General features: G+C 44.9%; 1 protein-coding gene across 1 annotated transcript; it reads right to left on the reverse strand.

Annotated features, from left to right (window-relative positions):
- Window positions 1–1989: 1989 nt before the first annotated feature.
- LOC122544280 (putative G protein-coupled receptor 148) lies at window positions 1990–4556 on the reverse strand. The gene has a single exon (XM_043683349.2). The coding sequence runs from the start codon at window positions 4469–4471 to the stop codon at window positions 3446–3448; it is 1026 nt and encodes a 341-aa protein (XP_043539284.1). The 5' UTR covers window positions 4472–4556; the 3' UTR covers window positions 1990–3445.
- Between the last annotated feature and the right edge of the window lie 6406 nt (window positions 4557–10962).

The raw sequence follows: 10962 nt of genomic DNA on the forward strand, positions 1-10962 counted from the left end.
AGGCAGCATCCAGGGAACAGGAGAATCGACGTTTCGGGCATTCCTGAAGATTCTCCTGTTCCCTGGATGCTGCCTGACCTGCTGCGCTTTTCCAGCAACACATTTTCTACTGTGAAGAGAATGCAATTCTGTATCTTCTGCATCCACCCACGAGCCCCCCCAAAAAATAGATTTCCATTACTTAATGTTGGCAGTTGCCTTGGCTTCAAGCTCTTGTTTTCCATCTCCGTCCAATTGTCTGTACTAGGACACTCCTAAAAGATAACCCCTTTGATAAAGCTAATGATCAGTCATGCTAATATTTCATTTGATCAATGGCAAACATTGTCTGATAATAGCTGCTGTTGAGCACCTTGGGACATTTCATTATGTGAAAGGCTCTTTATAAATCCATAATGGAAAATGAATACACAGACCTGCATTTCTCTAGCGTCTTTCACAACCTCAGGACATCTAAAAGTGCTTTATAGTTTAGTCACTGCAGTAATGAAGGAAACACATTTGTCAATTGGTCTCAGCAAGATCCCACAAACTGAACACTGAGAAAACCCAAGAACTGCCCTTCTGTTCTCCTAAATGGTGACCGAAGAATCTTTCATAACCACCTGAGAGGCCAGTCAGAGCATGACTCAACCAAAATATGTCACCAACATTAGAGTGGTACTCCCTCAGGATTGACTCTCTGAAAGTGCATCACTCCCTCAGCACTGACTCTCCAACAGTGCAGTGCTCCCTCAGCACTGACTTTCCAACTGTGCGGTGCTCCCTCAGCACTGACCCTCGACAGTGCTGAGCTCACGCAATCCTGACCCTCCGACAGTGCTGTGCGCCCTTAACCCTGACCCTCCGACAGTGCATCACTCCCTCAATCCTGACCATCCGACAGTACGGTACTCCCTCAGCACTGACTGCCTGACAGTGCAGTGCTCCCTCAGCATTGATCTTCCAATTGTGCGGCGCTCCCTCAGCACTGACCCTTGACAGTGCATCACTCCCTCAACCCTGACCCTCCGACAATACGGTGCTCCCTCAGCACTGACTGTCCGACAGTGCAGTGCTCCCTCAGCACTGACACTCTGAAGGTGCATCACTCCCTCAGTACTGACTCTCTGACAGTGCAGTGCTCCCTCAGCATTGACCTTCCAACTGTGCGGCGCTCCCTCAGCACTGACCCTCCGACAGTGCTGTGCTCCCTCAACTCTTACCCTCTGACAGTGCATCACTCCCTCAGCACTGTCCTTCCAACTGTGCAGCGCTCCCTCAGCACTGTCCCTGCAACAGTGCTGTGCTCCCTGAACACAGATGCTCCAACAGAGTGGCACTCTCTCAGCGCTGACCCTCCAACAGTTCAGTGCTCCCACAGCACTAACCCTCTGACAGTGTGGCACCCCCTGAGCACTGATCCTCCAACAGTGCAGTACTCCCCCAGGACTGAACCTCTGATGATACCGTGCTTCCTCAGTACTGACCCTCCCACAGTGCAGCATTCCCTCAGTAATAACCCTCCCACAGTGTGGCACTCCTTCAGTACTAACCCTCTGACAATGAGGCATGCCCTGAGCACTGACCCTCTGACAGTGCAGCATTCCCCTAGGACTGAACCTCCAATGATGCAGTGCTCCTTCAGTACTAACCCTCCAACAGTGCAGTATTCCCCCAGTAATGACCCTCCCACATACCTAAAAATGGGCACTCCTTCAGTACTCACTCTCTGACAATGTGGCGTTCCCTCAGTACTGACCCTACGATAGTACAGCAATTTCTTAGTACTGCACTGAGTGTCAGCTGTGACCCTTGTGCTTAAGTCTCTGGAGTTGGACACCAAAGCCGCAATCTTCTGACTCAGTGATGAGTTGGCTACTTACTGAGCCATGGCTCTTATGGAGGTAACTCCAAAATATGTAACTTCAAAGCAAATGACACAACAATTCTCATGTGCAATTCCCTAAAGACAACAGTGACAGATTTTCAATCACCCATGCAGCATCGAACAGTTTCAATTCACAGATTACTTTAATCAGTCTCTTAAAAAAAACACAATCATACACAAACCTTATATTACAGGAAACCAAATCATAGCAGTATTGGGACTGGCAATTTTAAAAAAAAGACATATAGCTATTTCATTGTTAATTTAGTTGTAGGCCGCATACAAAAGTTTTCCTGCCACGTTTTGTTGCTTGATTTCCTATTTGGCAGTTTTAAGCCTAAAAATACATAAAAGTATTTACAGTATTACTGCCTCCAAACAAAAAGGAACAGTAATATTCTCCTAATCTTTTGGCCATAGGATACAACCCAGGAAAACAGAAAATTCTGGGAGTGAAATAGTGCAGGGCAACAAGATATTTTTAACCTGAACCATTTACTCCTTTTCTCCCATTCCATAGATGCTGCCAGTTCCGCTGCATTTTTTGTTTTAATCAGCATTTGGGTTGTCCTTTGCCAGCAGCAATTTCAACTGTTCCCAAATGTAGCTACAGTCCCATTCCCACTCTACAGTCTGTACAGTGGACTGTACATTTGGACAACAATTCCACCATTTCACCACAATGACCACCATCTGGGCTCCTTGAAGTGCGATCAAGTTGCAGCACTTGAACTCAAGCTCACAATCAGAAAGTTGCTGAAAATTTCACTCTCCGGAGCTCAGTTTGAGCATTATCTCTGGTTCCTCGTCAGCCATTCTGTACAGATAGCAGCTCCTTTTGTTCACTGCACAATTCACCTTTGGAATCCAGTATTCCCAAAAGATCTTTAGTTTTCACATTTTGCACTGATGCTATTTGTATTTAGGCGGGGTGCAGCATACTGTTTATTTTGAGCTTTACGCCAAAAATAACCAAAGCATTAACATCATAACATGCATTAACTCGCCACATTCCTCTTCATAGCTGGGTACCAATTAACGGTCTTTCTTCATAGTTTTCTTTATAAGTGCATGTAGTTTTCTGATTTACTGCTGTCTCCCAATCCAAAGTCCTTTGTGTAAAAAAAAATCAAACTTTCTCTTCAAATTTTTAAATCCTTGTTTTAGTCCCTCCAGGTTTTGTTTTTGGAAGAGTGCAGCAGGAGACCATTAGGTCCATCTTCCATGTCTGTGCCAGTTCTGTGAAAGAGCTAAAGGTTGAAGTGTTTTGTTCCTAATCTCCCTCCTGGACTGGATTTCCAACTATTTTTAAGTGTTTGAATTGAGAATCGAAGAAACAATGGAGACTGAGGATGGAGGAGGGGGTATTTACAGGAGACGCAAAGAAAAACTATTAGTCATCGACATTCGGTCATCGTGTTTAGTCATAATGCACAAAAATATTCAACAATAAAAGTCAGAGAGATTTTAGTGCCCTTTTCCCAAAGACTGAGAAACCTGTTTGTTGACCACACACAAGATCAGTTAGGGGTGGCAAAATTCCATGAAAGCCCAAGAGAAATGGGTTAGGTAGAACTACTCGATGCATTTTCCTGTGGTCTCCTCACTCACCAGAGTTAGCACCTCAGGACAAGTCTGGACTGAAGCTGGAGAGCTCGATTTTGTGGGCAGGAGCAGAGTCGTCCGCACCAACTCCAGAGTCCCCTTGAAGTCCCAAAGGAAGCATGGGAACTTGTGCGAAGTGAGTTCCCACAACTCCTCTTTGCGCAGGCCATAGATAACAGGGCTGATGCACTGTGCCAGGCTGAAGAAGGCAAAGTTCAGTACCTCAAAAAGAGTCTTGGTGCTCTGATCAAGCTTCCTGGCATGAGCCACTTGTTGCAAAATGAAGTTGATGAATGTTGGGATTATGTAGACTGCCAGCTGCACCCCATGCATTAAGATGGTGCTCCGTGCCCTCTTATTGCGCCGGTTCAGCACACCAATACGCTTACCTTCCACCAGAATTTTGTAGTAGCTGAAGAGAATAAGGACTGTACAGATACAGATCAGCAGGATTTTAGAAGTGTGTTTCATGCTGTAGCTGGAATGAAAGTTGGAGATTGAGCAGCTCGTGAACATTTGGCTGGGTTCTTTCCTCATATGCTGGGAGACCAGGATGAGAGGGATGACAGCTGAGACCACCCAGGTCATGCTGCTAAGAATCCAGATTTTACATGGGGTGCAGAAGGAGCTGTACTTGAGCGGGTGACAGATGGCGAAGTATCGGTCAACCGCCATCACGGTCAGGGTCAGGAGGATGGTAGAACCGCTCATCATCAGGAACATCAGGAGGATCAGGCAACACGAGGCTGACATGGCCACCTCCAGGTAAATGAGGAGATAGAAAGTGCTGCTCAGACCAAAGTAGATCAGACCGGATACCAAAAGATGGAACAGCAAAACAAACCTAGCTTGAGATCGCAGACGGTCCTCACTCAGAATGGTGTAATCAATTACGAGATTGAAGAAAGCCAGCAGAACAAAGGAGGTGACAGAAGCAAAGACCCTGATTTTGATCAGGTGCTCCCCGTTGATAGTGCTGTTCCCCGATTCATTCATTCTCAGACGCTTAAACACATTCGAGTGTCCGACATAACAGTGTTGTGTCTCAGATCAGAGCTGTCTCGAAACTAAACAAGCCTCTCCTTCCCCTGCTGGCTGCCTGGTACTCTTGCATTCTCTTACAGACACAAGACACATACACACACACACACATACAACGTTTCCGTTCTGTGCCTAACCACAATGGAACAACTTTAAGCCAGAAGTTAACTCTTTCAATGTCTCATCAGCACTTTGTGTGGTTTCATTGCCAATGCTGCACCATTGATTCCAGTAATAGCAAGTGAACTGGTGCAATAGTTTAGGCACAGGCCTTCAACCTCTGAGTTCTGGATTCAAATTTCGGCTATAGAAGTGGTTCTCAAAGTCCGTGAGGGTCCCCTGGATGGCTCATGTGGGATTGGTACAAAACACATGTCACTAATACACAATGCAATGCCATGAGGTTGTACAAGAAAACAGGCTGAAACCTTTGACCCCATTACTTGTCTGAGCTCTCAATGGCATGACACGTGGTCTCATAAACACCGGCAACATCAAAAGAATTTTGCAACCAAGATTTACATTATTGTTACTACACTCAATTGTCAGTTTGAATTTTCAACACTTCTGAAGCTGAACTTGGAGCCCCAGATGAGGCTGAAGAATCCCAGCATTCTATTGGTGTATCTTCCAAAGCCGCAATATCCCTCCCACTATCTCTAACGGGTTGTTTTGCATTGAAAGCCAGCATTGTAGCAGGGAGGGTGCAGTGTAAGTAGTCTGTAGGGATTTTTGCCTCCTAAGCAGATATAAAAATGTGTCAAAACACTAGCCCATGGTTACAGAGGAAAGCTCCTGTCTTACTTATTACCTCTAAGATATACAAAATCAGTTTGACAATACTTTCCGTGATTAGAGCACCATTCACATAGTAAGACAATGCCCTTCAGTCTAGGCAACATCCTAGTAAATCTCCTCTGCACCCTCTCTACAGCTTCCACATTTTTCCTCTAATGAGGCAACTAGAACTGAACACAATATTCCAAGTGTGGTCTATCCAGGGCTCTGTAGTGCTGCAGCATGACCCCGGGACTCTTAAACACAATCCCCCGCTAATGAAAGCCTACACACCACACGCCTTCTTAAAACTCTATCAGCTTGGGGGGGGGCAACTTTGAGGGATCTATGGACATGGATCCCAAGATCCCTCTCTTCCTCCACACAGCCAAGAATCTTGCCTTTAACCCTGTTTTCTGCAGTCAAATTCATTCTTCCAAATTAATCACTTCACACTTTTTCAGGTTGAACTCCATCTGCCACTTATCAGCCCAGCTCTGCATCCTGACATATCCTGTTGCAATCTACACAACTCTCCATACTATCCACCGCTCTACCAATCTTTGTGTCATTGGCAAACTTACTAACTCACCCTTCCACTTCCTCAGCCAAGTCATTTACAAATATCACAAACAGCAGAGGTCCCAGAACCAATCCCTGCGGAACACCACTGGTCACCAAGCTCCAAGCTTGAATACTTTCCATCTACAGAGGAACCTCGATTATCCAAAGGACATGGGCAGGGAGTATTTCGTTCAGTTAATAGAATTCCGGATAATCGAATACTGGATAACACAGTTTAGCGAACATTGGAACATTGTGATCTTGCCGGATAATCCAATATTCAGATAATCGAATGCCATATAATCGAGGCTCCTCTGTACTACCACCCGTTGGTTTCTATGGGCCAGCCATTTCTGTATCCAGTCAGCCAGATTTCCCTGTCTCCCATGCCTCCTTACTTTCTGAACGAGCCTACCATGGGAACCTTATCAAGCTCCCTGCTAAAATCCATGTACACCACATCCACTGCTCTACCTACAACAATGTGTTTTGTCATGTCCTCAAGAATTCAATAAGATTTGTGAGGCATGACCTGCTCCTCACAAAGCCATGCTGACTATATCCAATCATGATTTGGAAATGCCGATGTTGGACTGGGGTGTACAAAGTTAAAAATCATACAACTGGTTGGTTAGTTGAATAAGATGATAGAGAAGTACTAACAATTGTTTAACTCATAAATTTGTATAAATTAATTAAATAAGTAGAGATGGCGAGAGATAGCTGAATTATGTGGGAGCTGGCTGATCCCATTGGGAACGGCAGTGACCACATCTGCAGCAAATGTTGGTTGCTGGAAGAACTCCAGATCAGAATTGATGATCCAGAATCTGAGCTTCAAACACTGCAGCACATCCGGGAGGGGGAGAGTTACCTGGACGCTTTGTTTCAGGAGGCAGTCACACCCGGCAGATTAAGTAATTCAAATTCAGTCAATCACGAACAACAGGGTTTGACTGTAAGTGAGGCAGGTAGGGGGATTCTGAGGTCAGGAGTGGAGGAGCCTCAGCCCTCGACCTTGTCCAGCAGGTATGAGATTCTTGCTCCCTGTATGGATGAGGAAAAGGGCTGTGGACAGGATGAGCCAGCTGACCAAGGCACCATGGTGCAGAAGGCCATTCAAGAGGGGGGAGCAAAAAGACAAGTAGTTGTTATAGGGGATTCTATAATTAGGGGGACAGATAGTATCCTTTGTGAGCCAGATCGGGAGTCCTGCATGGTGTGTTGCCTGCCTGCTGCCAGGGTGCAGGACATCTCTGAACGGCTTGAAAGGATATTGTAGCAGGAAGGGGAGGATGCAGGTGTTGTGGTCCACGTTGGCACAACAACATAGGCAAGGCTAGGAAGGAGGACCTGTTTGAGGATTATCAAGCACGAGGAAGGAAATCGAAGAACAGGTCCTCAAAGGTCATAATCTCTGGATTACTGCCCGAGCCATGTGCTAATTGGCATAGGGATAAGAAAATTAGGGAAGTAAACATTTGGCTAAGAGATTGGTGTGGGAAAGGGGGCTTCCATTTTATGGGACATTGGCATCAGTTTTGGAACCAGGGTGATCTGTACTGATGGGATGGTCTCCACCTGAACCAATCTGCATCCAGTGTTCTGGCGAAAAGGATAAATAGGGTGGTCACTAGGACTTTAAACTTACGAGTCGGGGCGGGGGGAGGGAAAGGGAAAGTAACAGGGAGCATGGAATCAAATAGAAAGATATAATTCTGGTCAAACTTGAAGGGGTTCAGAAAAGATTTACAAGGATGTTGCCAGGGTTGGACAATTTGAGCTATGGGGAAAGGCTGAACAGGCTAGGGCTGTTTTCCCTGGAGTGTCGGAGCCTGAGGGGTGACTTTATTGAGGCTTACAAAATTATAAGGGGCATGGATAGGTTAAATAGACAAGGTCTTTTCCCTGGGATGGGGGAGTCCAGAACTAGAGGGCATAGGTTTAGGGTGAGAGGGGAAAGATATAAAAGGGACCTAAGGGGCAACTTTTTCACGCAGAGGGTGGTACGTTTATGGAATGAGCTGCCAGAGGAAGTGGTGGAGGCTGGTACAATTGCAACATTTACAAGGTATTTGGGTATATGAATAGGAAGGGTTTGGAGGGATATGGGCAGGGTGCTGGCAGGTGGGACTAGATTGGGTAGGGATATCTTGTCGGCATGGACGGGTTGGACTGAAGGGTCTGTTTCCATGTTATACATGACTCTATAAGCAGCAGGTTAGCATCTGTGCAGGGTTTAAGTTCAAGACAGACTAGGAAATGAAGCAAAAAGGAAGGATAACTTAGGTAGAGGTGATGGAAATCATGAGGATAAGAAAACTAGAATTAAGCTGATTTCCCTGAATGCTCGAAGCATTCGAAACAAAGTAGATGAATTAACAGCACAAATCATCGTAAATGATTATGATGAGGTAGGCATCACAGAAACGTGCTTGCAGGGGGTTCAGGACTGGCATTTAAACATCCAACTGATTTACAAGTGATCAAAAAGACAGGGAGGCAGGCAGAGAGGAGGTTGCCCCGTTAGTTAGGAATGAAATTAAATCTATGGCATTAAATGATATAGGGTCAGATGATGTGGAGTCTGTTTGGGTGGAGTTGAGGAACCACAAAGGCAAAAAATGAGAGTTACGTACAGACCTCCCAGCAGTGGTCAGGACCAGAGGCGCAAGATGTACCAGGAAATAGATAGGGCATGTCAGAAAGGTAAGGTCACGATGATCATGGGGGACTTCAATATGCAAATGGACTGGGTGAATTATGTTGCCGGTGGATCCAAAGAAAGGGAATTCATGGAATGCTTACAGGATGCATTTTTGGAACAGCTTTTGATGGAGCCCACAAGGGAGCAGGCTATCCTGGACTTAGTACTTTGTAACGAGCCAGACTTTATAAAAGATCTTAAAGTCAGGGAACACTTAGGAGGCATCGATTATGATATGTTGGAATTTAGTCTGCAGTTCGAGAGCGAGAAGGCAAAATCAGATGTAATGGTGTTACAGTTAATAAAGATAACTACAAGGGCTTGAGAGAGGAATTGACGAAAATTGAGTGGAAGCAGAGCCTAGTGCTGAAGACAGTAGAGCAACAATGGCAGGAGTTTCTGGGTGTAATTGAGGACACAGTACAGAGCTACATCCCAAAGAAAAGAAAGATTATCCAGGGGGGGATTAGACAACCATGGCTGATGAAGGAACTCAGGAAACGTATCACAGAAAAAGAGAGAGCCTATAAAGTGGTCAAGAGCACTGGGAAATCAGAAGATTGGGAAGACTACAAAAACAAACAAAGGATTACAAAGAGAGAAATAAGGAGGGAGAGGATCAAATATGAAGGTAAGCTAGCCAGTAATATTAGTAATGATAGTAAAAGTTTATTTCAATACATAAAAAACAAACAAGAGGTAAAAGTAGAGATTGAGCCACTCCAATTTAATGCAGGAAGGCTAGTGATGGGAGAAAAGGAAATAGCTGAAGAACTTAATAAATACTTTGTATCAGTCTTCACAGTGGAAGACGTGAGTAATATCCCAACAATTAAGGAGAATCAAGGGGCAGAGTCGAGTATGGTGGCCATTACAAAGGAAAAAGAACTTGATAAGTTAAAAGATCTATGAACTGATAAATTTCCTGGCTCGGATGGGCTACATCCTAGAGTTCTGAGGGAGGTGGCTGAGGAAATAGAGGAGGCATTGGTTGTGATCTTTCAAAAATCACTGGAGTCAAGGAAAGTCCCAGATGATTGGAAAATTGCTGTTGTAACCCTCTTGTTCAAGAAAGGATCAAGACAAAAGATACAAAATTATAGGTCGATTAGCCTAACCTTGGTTATAGGTAAAATTCTAGAATCCATCGTGAAGGATGAGATTTCTAAATTCTTGAAAGTACAGGGTCAAATTAAAACAAGTCAGTATGGATTTAGTAAGGGGTGGTCGTGTCTGACAAACCTGTTAGAATTCTTTGAAGGGGTAACAAGTAGGTTAGACAGGGAAACCCAGTGGATGTTATCTACCTAGACTTCCAAAAGGCCTTAGATAATGTGCCTCACGGAAGGCTGCTAAGTAAGGTGAGGGCCCATGGTGTTGGAGGTGAGCTATTGGCATGGATTGAGGATTGGCTGTCTGACAGAAGGCAGAGAGTTGTGATAAAAGGTTCTTTTTCGGAATAGCAGCTGGTGATAAGTGGTGTCCTGCAGGATCAGTATTGGGGCCCCAGCTGTTCAATTTATATATAAATGATCTGGACGAAGAGACTGGGGGCATTCTGGCAAAGTTCGCCAATGATACAAGGTTAGGTGGACATGCAGGTAGCTCTCAGGAGGCGGGGAGGCTGCAGAAAGATTTAGACAGTTCAGGAGAATGGTCCAAGAAATGGCTGATGAAATGCAATGTGAGCATTACAAGATCTTTGGAAAAAAGAACTCAGGCAAGGACTATTTTATAAATGGTGAGAAAATTCATCAAGCCAAAGTACAAAGGGATAAGGGAGTGCTTGTCCAGAATTCTCTAAAGGTTGACTTGCAGTCCATGGTTAAGAAAGCAAATGTAATGTTGTCATTTATTTTAAGAGGGTTGGAATGTAAAAACAGTAAGGTGCTACTAAAACTTTATAAAGCTCTGGTTAGGCCCTGCTTAGAATACTGTGTCCAGTTTTGGGCCCCTATCACCTCAGGAAGGACATACTGGCACTGGAACATGTCCAGCAGAGATTCACACGGATGATCCCTGGAAAGGTAGGCCTAACATATGATGAACGGTTGAGGATCCTGGGATTGTATTCATTAGAGTTCAGGGTTGAGGGGCAACCTAATAGAAACTTACAAGGTAATGCATGGCTTAGAAAGGGTGGATGCTGGGAAACTGTTTCCGTCAGGTGGGGATACTAGGACTCGTGGGCACAGCCTTAGACTTAGAGGGGGTCAATTTAGGACGGAAATGAGGAGACATTTCTTCAGCCAGAGAGTGATGGGCATGTGAAATTCACTGCCACAGAGTGCAGTGGAGGCTAGGATGTTAAATGTCTTCAAGGCAGAGATTGATAAATTCTTAATCTCGCAAGGAATTAAGGGATACAGGGAGAGTGTGAGTAAGTGGCATTGAAATG

This window comes from Chiloscyllium plagiosum, unplaced genomic scaffold (assembly GCF_037043375.1).
Source record: "Chiloscyllium plagiosum isolate Xiang-an unplaced genomic scaffold, Cpla_swu_hap1 HiC_scaffold_44, whole genome shotgun sequence".
Lineage (NCBI taxonomy): Eukaryota > Metazoa > Chordata > Chondrichthyes > Orectolobiformes > Hemiscylliidae > Chiloscyllium > Chiloscyllium plagiosum.

Bases quoted from the DNA above. Each gene is read 5' to 3' on its own strand.
- LOC122544280 (XM_043683349.2), bottom strand. From the start codon at position 4,471: ATGAATGAATCGGGGAACAGCACTATCAACGGGGAGCACCTGATCAAA.